Source organism: Lepidochelys olivacea (assembly GCF_965140295.1).
Source record: "Lepidochelys olivacea isolate rLepOli2 genome assembly, chromosome: 8".
NCBI classification, from domain to species: domain Eukaryota; kingdom Metazoa; phylum Chordata; order Testudines; family Cheloniidae; genus Lepidochelys; species Lepidochelys olivacea.
The window spans coordinates 48,883,746-48,908,373 of NC_140418.1; the positions used below are offsets into that span (position 1 = coordinate 48,883,746).

The 24,628-nt window shown below is 40.8% G+C and overlaps 1 protein-coding gene across 1 annotated transcript in view; it reads left to right on the forward strand.

Annotated features, from left to right (window-relative positions):
• Positions 1-22,364, forward strand: part of KLHL20 (kelch like family member 20) — a 36,873-nt gene extending 14,509 nt beyond the window's left edge. Inside the window, exons 4-12 of the mRNA XM_084636261.1 lie at positions 5,388-5,546; positions 6,781-6,875; positions 9,354-9,469; positions 10,256-10,439; positions 14,244-14,387; positions 14,769-14,902; positions 15,569-15,777; positions 17,759-17,865; positions 20,606-22,364. Coding sequence (XP_084492387.1) covers positions 5,388-5,546; positions 6,781-6,875; positions 9,354-9,469; positions 10,256-10,439; positions 14,244-14,387; positions 14,769-14,902; positions 15,569-15,777; positions 17,759-17,865; positions 20,606-20,690 — 1,233 coding nt within the window. The 3' untranslated portion in view covers positions 20,691-22,364. The remainder of the gene's footprint in view (positions 1-5,387; positions 5,547-6,780; positions 6,876-9,353; positions 9,470-10,255; positions 10,440-14,243; positions 14,388-14,768; positions 14,903-15,568; positions 15,778-17,758; positions 17,866-20,605) is intronic.
• Positions 22,365-24,628: the final 2,264 nt, after the last annotated feature.

The following is a 24,628-nucleotide window of genomic DNA, read 5'->3' on the forward strand; positions in this document are numbered from 1 at the left end:
AGAAACTAAATATAGAGTTTTAATAAAGGGATTGGAGAGAACTGGGGAAGGTGTGGGGAAAATTGCAGAGGCCTCAGAGGAGCCCTCAACTCCCTTCCCTAATCAGAAACTGTGTTTCACATCTGTCATTCAGCAACAGTTTGAAAGTAATTCACATGTGTATCTGCAGAGGTGACCGTTTTAAACCAAAGCCAGGTTTTTTACTTTCTCAGTTATTTCTAGCAGATTTGAAAGACTTACCAGACATCAGCTCAGTGAAGGACTAGTCGTACTTGCCAGAAATAGATATAATAGAAGAGGAGGGAGTCCCACCAAGGAATCCTGTGGGCAGAGCTCTGGTGAGAAGCATAGCCCCACCTCACATTCTCTTTTGGGAGTAATAGGGCTGTGTTTTCTATCAGGATGCTTTTCCTGGTCACTGCTGGGTGGTGTAGGGGCTATATATTTTGTCAGCCTCTGGAACAAAGGTTTTTCTGAACTTGAAGTTATACTCCCTTGGTGGGAGAAGGAGCATTATATCTCTCCTTCTTCCTCCAGAACCTGTACCACTTTACCCCTCACAGCAGCCAGGAGGCTTGAAAGGAGTTACTCCTACTCTACCTATTTCCCCACTACCAGTTTTTGGATCCCCTTCCCTTGTGAATAACTTCTATGCCTTCCCTTCTACTTATAGCTTTCCCAAACTGCAGCAGTGTGTAATTGACAGATTGGTTGTGACCCACAGGGTTTTCTGAAGAGCCTGTGTGAAATTATCCAGAGTTGTGTTCATTTCAGTCTGGTGCCACTTAGTAAGTTATAAGCAGGGGCAGACAGATTTGAGCTTGACTGTCTTCACATACGTTGAAGACTGCTCCATAGTTAACTGAAGACACACTGCATCAATTAATGCTCAAATGTATTTGGAAGGCTTCTCAGACATAAGGGCTAGAAACTGAGTTTTTTAAAAAATGAGTCTAAATTCCATAGAACTTGATTTGCCATAGGTGAGTGAATTTTTCAGGACCAAGCTTCCAGCTGGCAATTCCACTCCACATTTTCTCTGTACTGCGTTAATTCTGCTGTTTTCTTGGGGAGGGACAGTAATCAGCCAGTTGTTTATTTTCAATGCTTGCTGTTTTCAGGTATTAGAGCTGTGTTTTTTCCACTGTTACGTGAGTAGGGCATGACTACAAGCCTCCAAATAACTTTTTACAATCCAGTATTTTTGTATTGAAATATTCAAGCATTGATACATGCATCTGGAATCTGAAAGTGTTATGAACTCCTTATGATTGGGACCTTTCTTCTTTATGTTCCCACTACAGCCAGCTCCCAGTCTTCATAGTCTTCTTTCTCTCTACCCACATCAGATTACGTGCCGCACAAAAGCTTTGGCTGGGGGGGGAAGCCTTTCCCATCAAATATATTAGTGTATAAATTACTAAACTGAAGTGTGGCCATTAGAAAGCTGCTGCCGTGATTACGACAGTATTTTTTTTCTTTACTCAAACAGTTCATATAAACTTGGAAGGGGCAGATGCTATTGTTTTTATGCCTCTATATCCATGTCCTTATCAGAGCCCTAAAGAATTCCCTATTTTTTCATCCTCTCTTTCCCCATCTTATTGAGGCCACCATCCTTGCAGCCATCTTCTTTTCACCTGAAGAATGGATCAGAATCCTGTGTGGAACCCAGTTACCTGGCTATTTAATAAGCCAAAATGGAGACTAATAAGTAATGCAAGGCATTCCTTCCTCCACAGGGATTGCGTGTACATACTTCTGTCAACCTGACAAAATGAAACAAAAGATGGAATCTCCTGCCTGGCAATGTTTGCGGTTCAATTAGGCACTAGGCAACTGGGCAAAGCCAGTCAGTTACTTTGCACACAGTCTTTGAATTAGTCCATATACTCTACTGTGCTAACCTTCTGGTTCTGTTTATTTTTATGTATGTTGCTGCAATACATCATTAATTCCTTAGTAAAGTATTTCTCCAAGTTTTCCATTCCCCTTAGTTTAATCTGCCCTTGTGAATCTCATGCATATAATGTGAAATAAATCTATTAACAACTTTAGTCTGTGAAGGTTTGTTCCTGCATAATTTTTTTGTTAAAAGAAAAGGAGTACTTGTGGCACCTTAGAGACTAACCAATTTATTTGAGCATAAGCAAAAACAAGGGGAAATAGGTTACCTTGCATAATGACTTAGCCACTCCCAGTCTCTATTTAAGCCTAAGTTAATTGTATCCAATTTGCAAATGAATTCCAATTCAACAGTCTCTCGCTGGAATCTAGTTTTGAAGTTTTTCTGTTGTAATATCGCAACTTTCATGTTTGTAATCGCGTGACCAGAGAGATTGAAGTGTTCTCCGACTGGTTTATGAATGTTATAATTCTTGACATCTGATTTGTGTCCATTTATTCTTTTACATAGAGACTGTCCAGTTTGACCAATGTACATGGCAGAGGAGCATTGCTGGCACCATGATGGCATGTATCACATTGGTAGATGTGCAGGTGAACGAGCCTCTGATAGTGTGGCTGATGTTATTAGACCCTGTGATGGTGTCCCCTGAATAGATATGTGGGCACAGTTGGCAACGGGCTTTGTTGCAAGGATAGGTTCCTGGGTTAGTGGTTCTGTTGTGTGGTATGTGGTTGTTGGTGAGTATTCGCTTCAAGTTGGGGGGCTGTCTGTAGGCAAGGACTGGCCTGTCTCCCAAGATTTGTGAGAGTGTTGGGTCATCCTTCAGGATAGGTTGTAGATCCTTAATAATGCGTTGGAGGGGTTTTAGTTGGGGGTTGAAGGTGACGGCTAGTGGCGTTCTGTTATTTTCTTTGTTAGGCCTGTCCTGTAGTAGGTGACTTCTGGGAACTCTTCTGGCTCTATCAATCTGTTTCTTCACTTCCGCAGGTGGGTATTGTAGTTGTAAGAATGCTTGATAGAGATCTTGTAGGTGTTTGTCTCTGTCTGAGGGGTTGGAGCAAATGCAGTTGTATCGCAGAACTTGGCTGTAGACAATGGATCATGTGGTGTGGTCAGGGTGAAAGCTGGAGGCATGTAGGTAGGAATAGCGGTCAGTAGGTTTCTGGTATAGGGTGGTGTTTATGTGACCATTGTTTATTAGCACTGTAGTGTCCAGGAAGTGGATTTCTTGTGTGGACTGGACCAGGCTGAGGTTGATGGTGGGATGGAAATTGTTGAAATCATGGTGGAATTCCTCAAGGGCTTCTTTTCCATGGGTCCAGATGATGAAGATGTCATCAATATAGCGCAAGTAGAGTAGGGGTGTTAGGGGATGAGAGCTGAGGAAGCGCTGTTCTAAGTCAGCCATAAAAATGTTGGCATACTGTGGGGCCATGTTCTGTTTCTGACATCTGTGCAAAGGGAGCGGGGGGGAATCGATTGTAGGATGGACAGCTCATGCCTTTGTGTCAGTAGGCGAAGCTCTTGCCATATATTCTATTTTCAGACATTTGTTCTGTGATGACGAACCATGTTGTCTGGTATATAAATCAAATGATCACAATCAATATTGTAAGATAAATACTCCTGATTACAATCAGCATGAAAACAGTAGTGTAGCCCATTGAAGATCTTGTGTAGGGCTATAAGTTTTCAGGAAGGAAGCAGTCAAATGGTCTATTAATTTTAGCCAGATAATTATCTGGCAAATTGGGACAAAGGTGATGTTTAGACATTTTTAAATGATGCAATTGTTAAATTATGTATACTAGCAAGTCACACGGAGATAGCAACTCAGTTGGCAGAAGCGCTAGCGTTATTTTCAGTGTCTTAAGAGACCTCCCATTATGAAATAAATTGGAGAGTTACAGGATTTTGCTCCCTGCAGTGCTCTGCTACTGTCCAGACTGATGCTTTGCAACTGTCAGGGCCAGCCTTAGGCACAAGCTACCCTTTGTAGGGTTTGAAGGCAGGCTCAACAGACATGCTGGTAGCCCAGTTTCTTCCTCCTTCCCCAGCGGTGGGACTGCAGGGGCGAGGTAGTTTGTTGACCAACTTTATCTCAGCTTCTCCTATGACCATTGGAAGCTAGTCGGATAACTGTGACCTACGCTGCCTGCTATGTCCCTTTTAGCAACATGTGCTGTTGTGAGCATCTTGGATATTTTCTAATGCACACACGGTATTTTGAATTGGTTCTTCAAGTAACTAAATGAACCATGCAGATGATCGCTAGAAGAGTGGAAATCTTTGCCAAGAGAATTTATTTTTATTATGCTTAAAATCTTGCAGCCAGGAAGCTGAGCTCTTGCATGCGCATTGTTACTTACTGTGGAATGCCAACGTTCAAGCACTTCATGTTGCTGAACCTCTTTCTCAGGTGCCATGGTAGAAACTGGGCAGCCTTGTGCGGAATATGGGTTGGCTGTCAGCAATTGTACCATTTCCATAGGTCTGTTTTATTTAGGTTGTTATACCTCTACCATTGTCCTGGTATCTGAGTGCCTGAGCATGATATTCAGTGTGTCTTAGGTCCATAGCCACCCAGGACGGTCTGCAGTATGGCTGTGTAGTGCATTATCACTGTGCTATCATTTGGTCTGAGCATAGGAAGGAGAAGAATCTCCTAGGTCTTCTAATGGTGGCTAAAGTCTTCTGAGAAACTTGCTTCTTATCTTGGGTACAGAAGAATTTATTAACATGTTTGCAAGTTGCCAGTGGCTTATGTTTCATAGGAGATCAGTCCTTGGGGTTTTTCAGAGGCTCTGATTCCCTCTTAAGTGCATTTGCACTCTCTCACTCTGTGTATATATTTAGAGAGAGTGAAAGAAACAGAGGTAGGATCATATGAGTCCATCTGCTGTCCTGAGACACTTTCCATTCTGCTACAAATCAACGTCAGGAAGATTTTTCCTACATATCTACAATGTCTCTGGTAATTTGTTTTTGAGACTTTTACCTTCGATTCTGATTTGGATTTGTTACTACATTACAAATAAAATGTCTTTATTTTGGTGCCACTTTCCTCTCAAATATTTATCAGCTGCAGAACATTTTTCTTTCTGTTTTATGTATTCCACATGGCAAATGAGGAGGCTGGCTTTAAACAAGGGCTTTGCTATTCCCGAATTTTGAAATAGATTAGTGCGTTCTGTGACTTACCACTTTACAGAACTTTTATTTTCCCCATTCATTTTCATTGCCATCTAAAAGTTATCTGAACTGCACTGTTGGGGCCCAGTTTTGTGAAGCGCTGTGGATCCTCCACTTCCCTGATGTCAACGGAATTGGAAGGTGCTCAGCACCTTACTGGATTGGACCAATTGGATCCTATCTAAAGGGAAGGATTTCTCCTTTAACTTTGAGGCAGAGTCCAGAAGCAGTGAGTGCTTTGAAACAGTGTCCTTACCTTTTTCTTTATCATCATCTCTTTGAACAGGTGATGGAGAGTGAGGAGTTCATGCTTCTTCCAGCCAATCAGCTCATAGATATCATATCCAGTGATGAGTTGAATGTTCGCAGTGAGGAGCAGGTGTTCAATGCAGTGATGGCCTGGGTAAAGTACAGCATTCAGGAGAGGCGACCCCAGCTACCCCAGGTAACCTTGAGCGTGGTTCACATGCATCTGCTTTGTACAAGGAGAGAGAGATTTTGTTGGTGTAAGTAGTGGAAATAATTCCCCTCCTGACTTTCCAGGTGTGTTAGAACACTCACATTTTCCAGTCATCTAGGCCTAAAAGTCCAGTGCCCAGGTATGTTAGTAACGGGCCCTTTAAAAATGCTTACTGATAGAAACATTAAGATTTGCCATACTGGATCGGACCCTGGGTTCATCTAGTCAATCCTATCTTCAACAGGAGCCGGTCCCAGATGCTTCAGAGGATTGTGAATGAACCCCTAATGCAATTATGGAATAACCTTCCCCTAAGGGAAGTTTCTTCTTAACCCCAGGCAGTTGATTTATGCCTTGAATTCTGAGGGTTTATACTACAGCTGGTCAGAACATTCTTGATTAAATATGTTCTTTTGTCAAAGCTGAAATTTTGCGGCAGCATTATCTGTTTTGACAAAGTTTTTGAGGAGAAGGTTCCAGAGTTCCGGGATTCTCTGGTCAGAAATAATGAGGAAGAAAGAGACTCTTACTGCCCTGCTTTGCCCTTTTTGCTCCAAAATGGACATTTCAGCACAATTGCATTTCATGAAAACTTTCAAAAGTTGTGAAACAGAATTGTCATCCTCCTGTCAGCTCTAGTTTATACCCCTTACAACTCTTTGGTCCCTTGTAGGACCATATGTTCTTCTTTGTTTAATTCTGTATTCTATTATACCTGCTTGTGCATTTAAAGTGTAAGCTGTTTGTGGCATGTTTGATGTAGTTCATTTACTGTACACTGCAGTGTACACTTAAAAGGGTAAATAGATAATAAAACTGTCAGCCAAACAAGTACTTAGGACAATATGTATAGACATCTGCAGTCCTCTTAAGGTTTTCAGTCAGGTTGTTGGGTTTCATTCATGAGCAGTCTCATTGGGTCAGCTCTTTTAAAATCTGATGTTGTCCTGCTGGATAAGGACACTGGCTTATTGAAATTGCAAAGGTGCTATAGACAAAAAGTTGCATTGAGCCAGAGTATCATGGTCTGAATTACTACTGGGATTGTTAGTACACTCCCTATTGCTAATCTTTCTGTCCTTGTGACTGCATTATAACTTAATTGGATCACAAAGCATGTGGAAGCAAATTAGCTAATGTTGCTCTCTATTTGACTGCTCCTTCCATCTGTAAGGTGACAAGTGCGTTGCCTTTAATTGTGTTCTGTTGTGTCTCATAGGTGCTGCAACATGTCCGTCTGCCACTACTCAGTCCCAAGTTCCTGGTGGGTACAGTCGGCTCAGATCCACTCATTAAAAGTGATGAAGAATGCAGGTAACTCCCGCTGGAAAGAGTGAAACTGAACAGTGCAGTTCTATGAATTTCACTTCATGCCTTATCTGTGTTTGCTGTCCAAGAATATTGTGATTTGTCAGTGGTAAAACTAAGGTGATACTTACCAGTTTCCTTTTCTGGGATTGGGCAGAGGGGAGATAGAAGAAAGCACTGCATTGCAAGTATGTTTTTATTTGTGTAGAAGTTGCAGTGTACCCTCAAAGGAGCTTTTTTAATCAATATTTTGGTGGGAGAGAAAGCTTTGGGTAAGCAATTTACCTTTCTGATAAATCACCCTTCACAAAATGGCCTCTTTTTCCTATCACTTTGGCTGTAAAGCCAGGTGCCTTAGTTACCATGAATCCCACTGAGCACTGCTCAGAGGAAGCCATATTCTAAACAACCTAAAATAGCTTTTCTGTATCTGAAAATGTCATGACTTTTATTACCAGGTTAGCCAGGGGTTCCCAAACTTTTTTTCCCTGAAGTCCACCCGTCCAGTTGCAATAGGCACTGTGACCCACTATTAATACTTATTGGGGAAAATTATAAATATTAATTATTACATACATATAAACTATAACACTATACACAATGTGCATGTTCCTTTTCATTTTAATGTAAACGATAGAAATCCCGAGCAATATGCACTCAAAGAAATGCTTCAAGATCTTTGAAACCAAACAGCTTTAGTAAAACTACACTTCACTTTGCCAAATTTTGCTCTCCACATTTTTTTATTCAGAAAGGGGAAACGCAATGTGTGAATGTGCAATGTATAAAACTGAACAATAAGTCACACAATGTTAACAAAATTGTTTAAAAAATGTGCTATTTGTTGATTTTAAAACAAAATAGTTGTCCAATTTTGAACACTATATTGTGTTTTCAATTTTTTTAGTGTAAAATCTGAATTTCTGTGCTGTGTCAGTAAAGACCCAACCTTGCTTTCTACTAACTAGAAAAGAATAAAATATTGTAAATAAAAACATAAAATGACAATTATATTGTAACACACTGAGGCAACAGGTATTTATCTGACCTGGTAAAGGAAAATCCAAACGTCAAATATGTGTCGTCATATTTTCTTACTACTTCCTTTATTTTTTTGGCTGGCTCATTTTGTGTAGCTGTAAATAGTCTGGGATTTTCAGTATCTTCTCCATCAGAGCATTCTTCTCTTTTTCTAAAAAATAAATCTATCCTTGTCAAATTGAAATAGTGCTTGACGTTTTTTACAGTTGTAAATGGCGGACTGTGCATACGTTACTAGGTTACCTTGCAGTGAAATGCACCATTGTACTCACAAAAATTAAACTTGACATATTGCAGCTTGTTTTTAAAATAAATAAATAGTTTTTTCTATGTTTTGTTCAACATACACAGCTCAAAACATTACATTTATATAGCTATTACTTAGATTACATGAGTCACGTGAAGTTAAATATTTACTAAGAGATTGGCTGGAGAATGCAGTTGTGCTGGCAGACCACCCGAGACTGTCGTGGCCCACCTTTGGGCCCTAGCCCACAGTTTCGGAACTCCTGACTATACCAACCCACCTGGAACTAGAAGAGAAAGCTAGGACTATGGGGAAGCTGCAGCTCCCCTTTACAGAGGCGTAAAGCTCCCCTTTCTAATGCTGCAGGCTCATGAGATATCAGACTTTGAAGCTCTGGTGTTTTTATATACAGAAAATTGTCACTCGTGTAGGACTAAATTTTTCGCTTCCTGGTCTTTGGGCATGTGTAATACTTTGGTGCTGAAGGAGTTCAGTTTTTGTGTGGAAAAGGTGGAAGCTTTTTTGTGGCAGGTTATTTAAAATAAAGTAAAAAAGCCAATTGAAGTTGCTCAGGGATTTGGAGTGTTAGAATTATTTGCAGGGTGATATATAAGTGGGTAAGAGGGTGGGTGAGCTACTTAAAGCTGAATGATAAAATTTTTATCATCTGGATACCTCATCCATCTATTGGTATTGTGTGTGAGGTTTTAACCACTGATATTTTGATCCTAAACAAAATAATTGCTTGTCAAGTTTTATCTTACAGCGCATTGTTTTTTTAATTACTTATTTTGGGCATGGTTAAAATAGTAGGGTCTTTATGTTAACCATAGTATTTTGCATGTACCATTCGTAGTAATATCTAATGTTGACACTGATCAAATGTTAGTGCCAATCTAATATTTCCAACGAGGGCATGTTCCAACGTTCATTGAGATGAATAGCAGTCTTTCCATTGACTTCAATGGGCTTTGGATTAGGCCTTTGGTTAGCAAAGCAATAGATGTCTTTTGAATACCTAAGAGAGGTCATATATATATTATACATAAAGTCATGCATATTCTTTTTAGTATGGCAATAACTGGAACATGATTGGTGATGGCTGCTATTTTTAGGGATGGCATGTCCCAAATAGTACTTCCTGAAAAATGCCACTGTCACCCAGACATTTAGAATAAAAGTTTTCTCTTGCACAGGGACCTGGTGGATGAAGCTAAGAACTACCTGCTGTTGCCCCAAGAACGGCCACTGATGCAGGGACCAAGAACTCGACCACGCAAACCTATCCGCTGTGGAGAAGTGCTCTTTGCAGGTGCGTATAGTGCCTGCAACTTTGGCTGTGAGATCCAAGTTTAAATGCTCTTTGTTTCAAAGTTAATCCATACGGCCAACCCTAACTATCAGACCTTCAGAAGTGACATTTTATGTTACCCATCCCACAGTTTGAGTTAACCTACACTTTCTTCTTGTCTTGCATTGTCTTTGGGCTTGTCTGCACTTACTGGGGGATCGATGTGCGGCGATCGATACATCAGCGGTTGATTTAGCAGGTCTAGTGAAGACCCACTAAATTAACCGCAGATTGCTCTCCTGTCGACTCCTGTACTCCACCAGATCGAGAAGACTAGGGGGAGTCGATGGGTGAGCGTCTCCCATCGACATTGCATAGTGTGGACCCCGTGGTAAGTAGATCTAAACTATATCTATTTGAGTTACGCTATTCACGTAACTCAAATTGTGTAGTTTAGATCGAATTTTCCCTGGAGTGTAGACAAGGCCTTTGTCTTGCAAAATGGGTTTCTGGTCTATGATTAGTGCTCCCAGGCATGGTGGTAGCGCTCATAATAATACATGCTGAAACACTTGACTTTCAATGGGACTTGTGCTCCTAAACTCACGTAGGCACTTTTGAAAATTCCATCCTGTTTTCTTATTCACAGTCCTCTGAGTGAATAATTCTGATAGACTGTCTTCTTGGGATAGTGTGTAAGAAGCATCTGTGGGCAGAAGATGTAGATAGATTATTTGTTGTAGACAGTGCACAGTGTGTGAGTTTGATGTACTACCCTGACACTGTTTCTTGTGTTGATTCCTGCAGTGGGAGGCTGGTGTAGTGGGGACGCAATTTCCAGCGTGGAGCGCTATGACCCTCAAACCAATGAGTGGCGGATGGTGGCTTCCATGAGCAAAAGGCGCTGTGGAGTTGGGGTCAGTGTTCTGGATGACCTCCTGTATGCTGTGGGAGGCCATGATGGTTCTTCTTACCTTAACAGTGTAGAAAGGTAGGTCTCCAGCAGAGACATCAAAACATGGTGCCATGTGATAAAGGCGTCCATTTTGCTGTCTGTGTTGCTTATATGCTGAACGGCTGAAATACTACATCTATACTATCTACATTTCCTGCTTCAGTACATAAGCTAATATGTGGCAGTGGTTACTAGCAGGGTGGATTTGATTTAAATCACTAGTCAGGAAGACTCGATTTAATCATGGATTTCTTACATAAAAGTGCGTTTTTGTAGGTTGTTATAACCTTAATACATATTCTTCACAACTCAGAGACAGATGTAGGTTTCATTTTTAGAAGGTACACAATATACATTTTTTAAGTGATCTAATCTGAAAATTTTTCAAAATAATTTTACAGTTATATCAGAAAATGAATGATTGTTTGGTTATTTCATTTACCAAAGGTAATTGAAGCAGATATTTCACCTCCCAATGACTTCATAAATATCTCCAATTCAACAGGTTAATTGTTAATATTTGGAGGATTTTCTTGCCAGGCTGTATTAGGAGGAGAACATCACCAGACAGACATTTTAAATTGTTTTATTTAACTAAAACAACGTTATGCATTCTGGATTTTTTTCTTCAACAGCAAACATATAATATTTTAACAAAACAAGCATATGAATTTTTGAATTTAGTTAAATATTCAAGTTTTTTAAAATCAGATTTGTTTTTGTTAAAATTGTTTTTAACTAAAATAGATAAATGAAATATTTTAAAAAAAAAATTAAATCGACTATGTCAGCCAGGTCAACATGAGAAACTTAAAATATTGGCTTCTGCACCTAACTCAGTCATCCTCACCTTCATTTTCCTGTTAGTTCATAATCTGGAAAAGAAAAACAAGCTTTCCTGCTTTTTCAAGTCCTAAACAATTTCTCAATTTGGAATGAATTCATACAAAGGAAGAAAATATTCTTTCTATACCAGCAGAAGAAGCTACTGCTGTTAAAAGTGAGATTATCACTTCAACAGTCTCTGAATCCAAGTGCTTAAGTGACTTCAACCAGTTCACTGGTGTGACTTTCTTTAAAACATCATCCGCAAACATATTTCTTGAATGGTTCACCCTGAGCTCTGAAGTTTATTATCGTTGGCATTATGGAGGGATGATTGCTGGATGTCATGTCACAGCCAACTCCTCTTCTTTAGCAGTTTTGAAGGTTTGACCCTGGTACCAACTACTGAGAATATTTGCAAGAAAATGAGCTAGAGATAGTGCTTGTCCCATTTGTTTTTTTTAATGCTTGTAATTTAACTCTGTCATTGCATATTTCTCTTTTTAAGATCTCACTCAGTTCCTTCCAAATATCAACAGCGTCAGCAATAAAACAGCTATTTCCCTGCATTTTGTTCAAGGCTACAGAAAATAGGCTTCAGGGTACTCAGCATGTGTTCAACATTTCTCTTAAGCCCAATGTTGAGAACTTTGGCTGTGACAGTGTCATCTATTTGTTCACGATTTTGTTCACAAACTGTCATCAGGTTAGGCCAGTTCTTGATATAGAGGTCAAAACAGTCCACTACTGAGTTCCATCGCACTTTTTGTGGGAGAGTTAGCTTGGTTCCTCTCACTTTTTTCAGAGCAGCTGCTGCAAAGTGGTTGTTACGGAAGTATTTTGCAATTTCAACAACATTAGCCTTTATTTCTGGAACATTGGAGGTGCATCAAATGAGCACTGCAACCGTATGTTGTTAGCTTGGGACTCTCTTCTAAATAATTTCTTCTAATCTTGGATACATTTGCAGCATTGTCTGTAACCAAGCTGCGTACTAGACATTTGAAATTTTCTTCACGGATTCTTATAGCTTTTACTGCTACTTCTTGTAAGTATTCTGCTGTGTGTGCATTTCCTGATGTATCAATTGTTTCTGTAAGGAAGACATTCCCTCCTGCTGTTGTCACACAAGCACATGCAACAGGATCATTGTGGACACTGCTCCACCCATCAAGACTCAAGTTAACAATTTCACCGTCTAGACCTTTTGCACACTGCTCAATTTCTTTTTCATACACTTTATCCAGCAATTTGCCTGCGACATCTGCTCTGTTGGGTGGACTGTATCCTGGTCTTAACGACTGAACCATGTTAATGAAGTGTGGGTTCTCAATCATACGGAAAGGAGAGTTTGTTGCATAAACAAACTGGGCAGTTTTTCCATCAATCATCTCTTTTTGTAATCTGCTGGTTCTTATCACATACTTCTCTATGGTTGTTTCTGGATGATAGAGGTTTTTCTTTTCTTTTTTGCTACAGGTGATGTACTGTGGCTATGTGACATACATGATATGACTGAAACACTATCATTGGCAGATAATTCTGAAACTATAGAAAATGATGGTGATCTTGAAGGTGGATAGTCTTTAGAATCCTGTATGTTGAGGATGGATTCTCCTAAACAAAATAAGTCAATGCAGTTATTTCATTATTACCACCATACTGCTCATTTAGTATTACTCATTGAATTGACTGACACTCAGTACTACTTTAAAGGTGAAATTGTAAAAGGAAGATCTGCCGATTTCAGCTATTTATTTTTGATCACAACTGCATCTAAAATGATAGTACCATAGAGCAACAACTATATTTTTTGCTCAAACATGAGAATTCAAGAATAGTCCAGAAGGAAGACGGGCAGTCCTTAAGAAAGAAGTATGAAATAAAAAAGTTTACCAGCTTGAAGATCCTGCATTTTCAGACATGTTCCTTTCATCATCTTCAACACAGCTTCCTCCTGAGAAGGAACACTTCTCATGATGCTGTTTCATTCGGGCAACCAGGCCTTGCATTTCTTTGTTGCACTGTTTTGCTTTTTGCATGAATGCCTGTCTTACCCACAGGTAGAGGAACTTCATTAAAATATTCCCTAATCCATGAACTATTGGAACTCATTCACAAAACTTTTCTTAAACATTACATGAATATATTGTCTCATATTGTAGAATTAGAATTTATAATCCCTGTTCCATGATGAGATACATTATAGCTCAAAGATATCTTAATTAAAACTATCTTTAAATTGCTTTTTTCCTCAAAAAGCATTTTATCAAAAAAGCCAATTTAAATGAAAAAATCCAATTTTTTTTATTTTTTTTTTTAAAATCATTTATTTTTATCCACCCTTGTTACTAGCTTTTTTGGCATCTGTATCAATTTTATACTAAACTGAAACATCAGACATACCAGGATGTAGCCTTATATCCCTAACTTAATGGTAATCTTAGTCTGACCTCTGCTCTGAGCTCTCTGAGGCATAGCCTTTGGCATGTGAAGGAGTAGGGAAATGAAGTGTAAGAGTGGGCCTGGCTGTAGTTTATGATGGGCATGGCTTTTGCTAACTTCCTTACATATACATTCCCACTGGCTTGTTTTATTAGTGTTGCTCATGAAGGTGAGACTGCAGGCATATATGTACTTGTAAGGAGGGGAAAACTATCCAGACATTCTTTTCTGGGTTGGTGAATAGAGAATTATGTGGACGTTGGAAATATATACAAGGGAGGAGGAATGGAGGTCAGATTTGGGCCTTTGAAACCTTCAGTGATTTAAAGTAAAATACAGTGGAACCAGCTTTTAGTGAGGTCAGTAACTTTTCCAAGAACGACTTCATGCTAAGATGAGGTTTTACTGCATAGTGTATTGGAACAATTCAGGACTTTCATCCTTCTTCATGGTTTTCCTCTGAAATCAGGATAAGCAAGTTCCACTGTACCACTAATCACAAGCCACAGGGGAGTCAGAGATTTCTGTAGATAAGCAGTGCAGACTTGAATTATTTGACACACTTTTTAGATACGACCCGAAGACTAATCAGTGGAGCAGTGATGTGGCTCCCACCAGCACCTGCAGGACCAGTGTTGGAGTGGCAGTTCTCGGGGGATACCTCTATGCTGTTGGTGGCCAGGATGGTGTCTCTTGTCTCAACATTGTGGAAAGGTATTAAAAATAAGGAAGTGGGAGGGAAGGAGAAGGAAAGATCTTATAAGAAGATGCAGTTGGTGCATGTGAGTTTGAAAGAAGGCAACAAATGCTGAGTGGGTTTGTTAGTGATTGTATTTGAAGGTGGATGTTTTTAGTTTAACCTGAATTCCAGCAAACAGCAACTGTCTGCCTAGCTGCCATGATGTGTATATACTGAACCTCTTTTAGAGGCTAAAACCAGAACAGACGTGTTAGTATTACCCCACCTGAATGTGGAACTGTCAGAAATACTGCTCCCCACAGATTCCTTTGGTTGCTTGCTGTAGCTCCCAAGGGAAACAGGGCCTGATGTGTATACTTGGAAGCTCAACTGGTCTCTGCTTTTTCTTGTGGCAGGTATGATCCAAAAGAAAACAAATGGACTCGGGTGGCTTCCATGAGCACCAGGCGCTTGGGAGTGGCAGTGGCTGTGTTAGGGGGCTTTCTCTATGCTGTGGGAGGCTCCGATGGGACGTCACCTCTCAATACAGGTATGTCACTTCTCCATACTGCACTGCAACCAGTATCTTCCATGGTCCTGTTCTTTTACCCATACTCCTTCCCCAGAAAGCTGGTAAATATTTGTGTGGTCAGTTTTCTGAGTGGGTTCCTCACCTGAAGTTAATTTTGCTATACATTAGTACTGTCCCCATCCTCCTAAACCACTGCTAGCTGGTTATATGTTTGTGTGTCTGCTTCTTACTAGGAAGTTGCAATACGCAGTTACTTTGTGCATTTTCTTAGCACTTGCCTACAAAGAGCCAGTACATCATCTCTGTGATATCTCTGGTCTTTGCTGGCTTGGGCAACAGCATACTTACTGGAGCTCACTCTGTCACAAGTGTAGATGGCAGTACAGACCAGTTGTAGCTTCACCAGAATTTCATTCTTCAGCTCAGGTGCATTAAATGACTGAACATCTGGCATTCCTGTCTTTGTTAGACTGGGGTTGGGGAGAGGAGGAGGAATAGCAAGTCTTCTAGAGAAAGCAGGGAGAAGCAGTGTGGATGGTGACAAACTGACACAATGTGTTTCTGGTGTGGGGAGGAAATGTTGTCTCTTCACAGTCTGATCCATGTTATGGCTACAAGCACAGAGCCACTAATAGAAGGGCATTAGATGGTGTCCAAAGATTTGTAATATGACTTTCTCCACAGTGGAGCGCTACAATCCCCAAGAGAACCGCTGGCACACAATAGCTCCCATGGGGACTAGACGGAAGCACCTGGGCTGTGCAGTATACCAGGACATGATCTATGCTGTGGGAGGCCGAGATGATACCACAGAGCTCAGCAGTGCCGAGAGATACAACCCCAGAACCAACCAGTGGTCTCCTGTGGTGGCCATGACATCACGGCGGAGCGGCGTGAGTTCTGCTTCATTTGCCAGCTTGTGCTGTGCGTAGCTACTTAGCTGGAGCATAGGGAGGGCTCTGCTCTTTTCTTGCTTCTTTCACTTTTCCTGCATCTTACCCCCTTCTAAGAGGGAAATGTTTTTAAAAAGGCAAAGCACATAGCCCAAAAGGAAGTACTAGGTGTAGCAATAGTAGCTTCCTGTGCTGCAAGGGGTGAATGGGTGATGATGACAACTTTTTAATACAACCGAGAAGCGGGAATTGTTTTTAGGCCGGTTTTTTCCATAGGAGTTTTGACTACTGGCACTGAGTCACGAGCACTTAATTCTGAAGCAGGGAATTCTTGAGTGTGCTACTTCAGTAAATAGTGATAACCTCCCACCCTGCCCTCCCAATAACATCAGAAGCCATTAGAGGAAAGAACATGCTATTAAACACACAGGCCCTGTCCTATTGTGCACTTTGGAGGAATTAGCAAACGAACATGATAGATCTCCAGTCTATCTTGCCACCCAGACAAACTGGACTTAGTGATAAATGGTCACTTACACCAAAAATCACACCACATTCAGGTTGCTTCCAGTCCCAAGAAACCAGTCACTTACCTCAAATCAGTTACCCTAGATCTTAAACCAAAGACAATGCCTATAGCCATTCCTGTAATAAACTATCTAAAGGTTTATTAATTATGAAAAAGGAAGAAGAGTTATTTACAGGTTAAAGCAAGCAAACATATACACACAAATGAGTTACCATCTAAATCCAAAGAGTGATTGAATTGACAGACCACTACCTTAGTGTTTTTCAGGGCAGACCCAGGAGGCAGCCCCTGGCTTCAGTTTAGAGTCTCTGGCCCTTCAGAGTTCAAATAGCCAGAACATTGGAAAATTTTCCCATAGCTTTGTTTTATTTCCTTCATTCAGCTTTCAAGGCCACAGGATGAGCTTTCTTGCATATAGCATTTTCTAGGTATGATGGAGCCATTAACCAATCCTTCATATTGCAATGATCCTTGATGGCCTTTCTGATTTTGGTAGTCCTTCTGGATGGACAGGGAGAACGATTCCCATAGCTAAGTTCATAAATTCAGAGCAAACATTTTCAAAGTTATAAAGCAAAATGTACATATTTTCTAATAGCATGGGATACAGACATTGTAAGTGTGATTGATGTATGCAGCAACTTACAAGCATTTCATAGAATCTGAACACTAAATACATTCTTACAAGAATAATACCTATTTTGAGCAAAACTAACATACAGGTGACCTGCTCTGGTCTCCAGCTACGAGGTTGTCAGTTCTTAGCTAATGCCTGCAGCCTAGGCAAGAGCTGGCATCTGGCCTGCCAACATCACAATGAGGTCCTCAGAGCCTGGGGCTGGAGGATCTTACTGTTCGCTTTGGGATCAGTGTAGTACAACTCCTATTGCTTATTGTGTGATGAAGGTCTTATTCATTCTAACCCTTGCTGTTTTTACTCTCCCAGTCCCTGGGGCATGAACTTGAGTGTATCATTTGTGCTATCTGATGAGCAGAACCAGTCTTGAGAGCAATGACATTTAAATCACTTGTAAAACCAATGTACTGCTAATGAGAGTCCAACACAGTTGCCAATGCACAAACAGCAAAACACATTTTTTTGTCTTCTCTGACACAGTGGGAAAGCTCTAATTTTTTTTTTTTTTCGGTTAACTCTACTCAGCATCCCAGAGAAGTAGCCATGTGTTTTAGGGGAATCTGTACTGAAATGTTCTAGTTGAATACCATTTTATGCTAGGTTTTATGAATCTGTATTTTAACAGAAATACTAAAATACAGTTGTCCCTTCTGTACCCCTACTGCCTCCAGGAACGTGTGCTGTGTACTGACATCTTCCCAAGGCTTGACTCTGCTGATTAATGAATGGCTTTTTATTGAAGTGTTTCTCTTGTGAGACAAGCCTTCAAGACCTGCAATGAAGCATGAATAATGTCTGTGGCGGTTGTTTTCCAGGTTGGCCTTGCAGTAGTGAATGGACAGCTAATGGCAGTGGGAGGCTTTGATGGCACAACGTACTTGAAGACCATTGAAGTGTTTGATCCTGATGCTAACACATGGAGGTAACCTTTAAATTCATGAAACAGTGAAATTGCAAACCTTAGGCACACCTGCTTAAATTATGCCTATGAGTAGTCTTCCCAGCAGAGTGGAGATGTGTTGTGCCTCATCTTACTGGAAGTTGGGTTGATGGAGGTGGCCACTGTAACCCTTTATGTGACTTGGCTGGTTTGTTTAAAAGAGAAACCAACAAAGGGAGCAGGCAATGTGATCCAGTGTGTCACATGACTAACCTCCCATTTCCAGAGAGAGAATCCCTTTCTGAATAACTCAGAGGTGGAGAAACTGTGTTTTTCTGCCACCCATATGCGCTTGGAATCTGTTTCAGAACAGAAAGGAAATGGGGACATTTACCACTCATAATGCTGTCACTTTAGTGCTGACAGACTGCATCAGTAGCAGTGAAGTCTCCCTACGCAGCCATTTCCTAAAGAGAGGTAGCAAACCTCTACATAAGTGTTGGGCTTTCACCAAACAATCCATATCTGAATGGTCTATAGTGCTGCTGTGTTGCAATATGTGTCTTGTCCATTGCTCCTCCATGCGTCGGACCAGAGGAGTAACAGCCATTTTTGAAATAGCTCCCTGTGGCGAGGGCCTGCAGCTTCCTTTTTCAAAACTGGAGTAGCTGTGCTTTAAGTCCCCTCTACCATCTTCATTTTGAATATAATAGACATGATTCTACTACAGTGCCTTGAACGCAAGAACCCCAAAGACCTTTGCTCACTTTAGTGAATTAAGCCTCACAATACCATTAGGAAGTAGGGAAGTGTTGATTTGCCATCATACAGCTGGGGAAACTGAGGTCCAGAGAAGGCAAGTGACTTAGTCAGTTACATGGTGAGCCATGGGCACACACTGTATTAGAACCTAGACCTCCTAATCTCAAGTGCTGTGCTTTGGAACATTTTTTGTAAGCTAATCTGGAGATCTGTGTGTGTACGTACACATGCATTGAGCCGTGTCTGCTCAGTTTACCAACAAAAATAAACATCTACTTTAGCTGTGGTAGCTTAAAGATACAGAAAGCAGAACAGAATTCAGTATGCTCCTTTGGGGCTATCTAGACTTCACAGTGCTATGCTCTGATTCCAGAATTTCTCTAGATGGGGATATATTGTATGAAGCGGAGCAGTTTGAGTCAATGGAGTTCTGTTAAATCTGCAGGGCAAGCAGTTAGAAAAATCTTGTTTTGACTTGTAAACTAACCAGGTCTGATATGAAACCACTGGTGGGAAATATGTACTGAATAGAGACAGGCTGTTTTTCCAGAATCACTTTTCTGACGATAACTGCACTTGAAAACAACAGTTTGTGCATTAATCTAATCAGCGTAGAGTTTCAGACTCTTATTTATATTCTTGAAAGGGATTTGATATTTTAGAAATCTGTCAGGGTGCAGGGAATAGGAAGAAATTAATGTCCTTGTCCTACTGAGCTAGCCTGAACTAGTACATTAACCCTTTCATGTTGAGATTTTCCTATGTGGCGTGGGAGGCACTTCTCTCAGTTAAGCACTCTTCTGTGGTGATGCTGGCACTAGCAGCTGAGGGTAGGAGCCACCGGCCCAGGCATCCCCAGCCCCGCCTTCCATGCAGTGATTTACCTCTCTGCCATCTGCTCCAGATGCCCAAAACAATGTGCCCGCATTGCTGGGGTGGGGCACGTGACCACTCTTGCGGTTTCCATTTGCTTCCCCTTCAGGAAGTCCTTTTTTTGTAAGGAAGCAAAGAAATCTGTGGGGGACACGAATTCTGTGCCTGTGCAGTGGTGCACAATTCCCCCAGGAGTAACTAAATTCTGCCTTTTAACTGGATGGTGACAGCCACTTTCCCTGGCAGAAGTGGTAGGACATATAATATGGAGAACTAGCAAAAGCATGTTTTTGTAGCTAACACAGGTAGCTATTGAGGATACTAGCTTGTTTGTTACCAGCACTGAACTGAATAAAGCTGGTGGTGTCTACTATCATCTTCCCTCTCTTTATTGGCTGGGGGACTTCTTGCTGTGTGAAGTTTTTCCTGTGTGAGGAGCACCACTGGGAAATCCTTGATATGCAATCTGGGGTTAATGGGTGGCATTGGTGAGAGTTACTGAAAGAACTCAACTGTCCTATTTCTTCCAGCAGACTGTAACTGCTTCAGCACATAGAGGAATATGCAGCTGAAGTAGGAAATGGGAGCTGATAGGCATCAGATTTCCATGTGAAATCTGGATATTGTTTCAGTATCATAGCGTGGAGAGAACAAATGATGTTTGAAATGCATAATACATTGGTCTGTTCAGCTGTGTGTAGCATAAAGCAGATACGAGTCTGAAATTAGCTATGCACCATGTAGAAGATTTACCCCTTGCTCCAGGGTTGCCCAAAGCATAGCCAGAGGGCCTAATTCAACCCATAGAGTTGCTGCCCTCTGTTCCTGTAACTACACAGGAGCAGAAAGGAAATTCAGTGCAGTTTTCTGTTGCTGGAAGACTCGAAGCAAAACAATTTGCTGTCCGCATCAAGGGAGATACATATATGAGCAAATATGGCTATTTACTTTTAGATGTGTGTTTGTATAGATTGGGGACCCCTGCCTTACTCATCAGACAGCTTAATCACAGTCATCACCTTAAATGGAGACCAACAGTTATGCTGAACTATACGTGCTGCCTGCGGAGGCTGTTTCATGCTTTTACCAGAGAAGAGCGTGCATTAAGAGCCTAATCACTATGACCAACGACAACTTTTCTTTGCAGGTTGTACGGCGGAATGAACTATCGTCGGCTGGGAGGCGGTGTAGGCGTTATCAAAATGACACATTGTGAATCCCATATATGGTAAGCATCTAATGCAGAAAAAGCCCTTCGTTCTCTATCCTATACAAACTGAAGAGACTTACTGACTCTGGAGCTCTATGCGGCTCTAGTAAAATATAGATCCATCTTAATTCTTTGCTGGTGCCTCTTTCTATGGAATTATAAATAAAATGACTTTTCTGAGTGCACGCCCAATGGGAGACCAACTTGTCAGACTCCAGGGAACCACCGACTACAACTAGAAGCTTTGCTTATGTCCTTATTTTTTTCTAAACAGTCTCTCAGTTTTTGAATAAACTGAACTGTAAAAGTTACTCTAACATAAACAATGACCTGGGACTGCAAGCTGTGCCAGGAGTCTGGCAAAGAGGAGGGGCTCTCCTCCTCCAGCAGTGGAAGTGGCATCCATGCAGTGGATGAAAGAGGAATGTGATACTGAAAATAATGCTTTTGCCTTATTTACAGAAAGCTTCATTTAAAAAAAAAAAATAAAAAAGTTCTTGACCAGAAGGGTGCCACCTTTGCACAGAAGCTTTTCTGAGTGCAGATATATTTATTTTTTCATTTAATTTGTATCATGTATTTTCTTTGTATCACTCTCCATGAAAGATTCCATCTCTTTTAATTTTTTGAGATTGGGTTCTGACAGGCTGATGGTTGGGGCAGGGCTACATCCTGTGAGACTTCTGGATGCTGCTGTGCCACGCCACTTGGGCCTCTCAGAGCATAGGAGCTGTGAAGATTAGTGCCCTGAGTGTCTGGTCAGTTTTTTGGGAAATGAGAAGCAGGACTGGAACACCCATCTCTTTGCTGAATTATTGATACTCAAGAAGGAGGTTGGGGTTGAAAGGTGAAAAATAGCTAGACTCCAAATTTATGCATTTTTCCCAGTGTGTGGTACAAAGGTTCAGGATCTATGTCTTTCCTGTATGTGAACCTTGTGAGAGCACTTATTGCCATTATCAATTCTTGTGTCTGCTCACATGGGAACCACTTGTTATTTTTGGACAATCTAGAAAGATATTGTTGCAATTTCCTGGCACTTGCCCCTATTGCAGACTTGAAATAGCTTCTGCTGAAAAATGCTCTGGTCAGAATCAGCTTAGCTCCCTACCCTTGTCTCTGCTGTTCCTTTATAATTCATACTGGGGAACATTAGGATAAGGATCAGATGGTACCTCCCCTTAGTGAATTTGTATGCACTTCCTTATGTTGGCTTTAGAGCTGGAAAAGGTATGAGGCCTGCTTAATAGACTTCTGGAGGAGGTGGTGTGCAATTGCATTGTGAGTAATGGGGTATGTTTTAGTGAGTGCAAAAAGCGTTGGGGCATTCTGCCATCCAGTTTGAGCAAACAAGACAAGTTTGCTGTATTGTTAAGTTCCAGAATGAGAGAATGTCATGATGCAACCGAGGTAACTTTGTGACATACCTACTAAATTAGAGATTTGAAAGGGTGAGAGGAATGTACATCCTTGATATTAAGAGTGGTGCTAACATCTCAGTACGGTTTGATTCCTATAACTCAGCACTTTAATGTGCTTGAGAATGTAGAAAAATAACACTATGTAACAAAAATGGGTCATTAAACAAGACTTTTTTTAACAAAAAACAAGCTCCTCAAAGGTTGGCATTCTTGTGTTTACATTTGATGATCATTTGCACCTTTACAAGGAAAAACAAGTATTCTGTAAACAATTGTTTACATGTATCATTTATGCTTTTCTAGCATGAGTAACTTGTATAAATAGTAGTGTTACCTTAATAAATTTCTTTTATGCTGTTATTTATTGCTTGTTCTTTTTGTCTAAAGCAGCAGCAGGAATAACAACTTATGGTTTAATTTTTATGCTGATTTGCTTCCTCTGACTTCAAGAGAAACAAGAACAGGCCCATTTCAACATCTCTAACAAGAGCAGGAGATGCAAGAAATTCTCATAAGCTGTTACCACTCTCCAGTTAAGTTATAGAGGCTCATCGCTGCTCCAACTTTAGGGCATAAACTGATCTGCAGATGGGAGTCAGGCAGAACTACTCTCCCCCTACTACACAGGATATAGTATTTTTCAATAGGGGTTTGATACCTTCCTGAAGCATTGGGCATCAGCCCAGTAAAGACGACATATTGGACTGAACAGATGGCTGGCTGAAGCAGTTCCTAAGGAAAACTGATGTGTAGCTCTGCTGGTTGAGGGTCTGGTTGGTGGGGGAAATGGCACATGCATCCTTTAGCCTAGAAGTGGATTGTTCAGGACACAGCTATTTGTCTGGAGGGAAAGGTGACCCTGGTAACATAAGCCAAATCCAGCCCTAGTGTAATTCCACTGATTTGCAGACAGGCATTTACTTTAGCACACTTTCCTAGAACTACAGTTATGTAACACTAAACATATGTTATTTAGCAGGCTGGTTGTAGATTAAATACCATTTTCAAAAGTGGAAGGTGGCTGTAGATCATACAAGGGAAACACTCATTGATGTAGAACATCTCATATCACATGTACACTGTATTGATCTTTCTTTCAGTGTTCCTTTGTCAAAGCTGGAGAGAATGTGGGCTAGTGTTAAATTTTTGTATTAAAATCAAATATTAATTTCAGATCTTGTAATGACCATGCAAACGGGAGGGATTTTTGTATCGGAGAAGGTGAGAGACTTAAAATTCTGGGATAAATGTAGTAGTTAGTTTAGAAGAAAGATCCGATCAGCAGTACAAGTTAAGTCATTGGATTTCAGAATAAAACCCCTCAATATAAACAGGAACTGCTTCAAGCTGCCAATCTTTGTATCAGTTTTCAGTCTCTTGCCAAACACAAGGCCTAGAATGTACTTTTTTTAAAATGAAAAATTAAGCCAAGATTTTAAAAAATGGGACTATGGAACTATGCTCTGAAGGAAAAAACAACAATATTTAGGTACCCGTCATCCAACAGCAGCCATGGATCAGTGGGACCTGGTGAGTACTCAGCACTTTTGAAAGTCACACCACATAAGCACCTGCCTGCTAATTGTATTATAGAAGCACCTAGGAGCCTAGTCATAGCCAGTGTGCCATGCGCTGTACAAACAACAAAAAGATGGTCTGTACCACAAAGTACTTAAATATAGACCAATTCAAGAGTAGGCAAGGCAGTATTAGTGCCTATGTCAGCAGCATCAGTGCTATTATGTACCAATCAACAGGTAATAAGATTATTTAACTGAACTAGCACAGATTGCGGCAGGTAAAATGCAGCTTGAGCAGAAGTCTGGTTTCACATTGATTTGGAGCCAGTACATTCAACAGCAAAATCAAGTAAGAGTGAAAGAGGTTGACACTCTTACTTGACTTTAGCTTCACTAACAAAGAAGGAGAGAAAAACCCTCTCTATGTACTCACAGTGGGGGGGTGGGGGTGGGCAGGGAAATCTCATTTTACCTTACAACACTTTCATTTGTACAACTCAAACAGCTGTATTAAATGTAGCCAGTATCCCATTGTGTAGTTCAGGAAACAGAGGCATTGAGGTTAAGGGATTTGCTTTAGGTCACTAATAGCAGAGCTGGAAGCAGGAGGCTTTTCCTTCAAGTGCACTGATACCAAAGCCATACTGATTCTTCTGAATATCTCGCTGTTCACTCAACAAACACAGGGGAGTGCTTTTGAACCTTGCAGAAATTAATCCTGACAGACAGACTTTTCTGCCCTATATTACATGCACCACCATCCTGCACTACTGTGTTACCATCTAGGCCAGTGGTTCTCAACCTATTTACCATTGTGGGCTGCTTATGCGTTGTGAGTCACATCCACACAATATATATACTACCTGTATGGCCCTGAGGATGTCACATGGGTCACAGCTCTGTGCTGATTGAGAACCACTGATCTAAGCTATGCAGCAGGAGCAGTGTTCCAGCTCATGCCTGATCCTTTAAATGATACTTAAAAAACCCATTACAAAATGTTACTTTATTGATGTGAC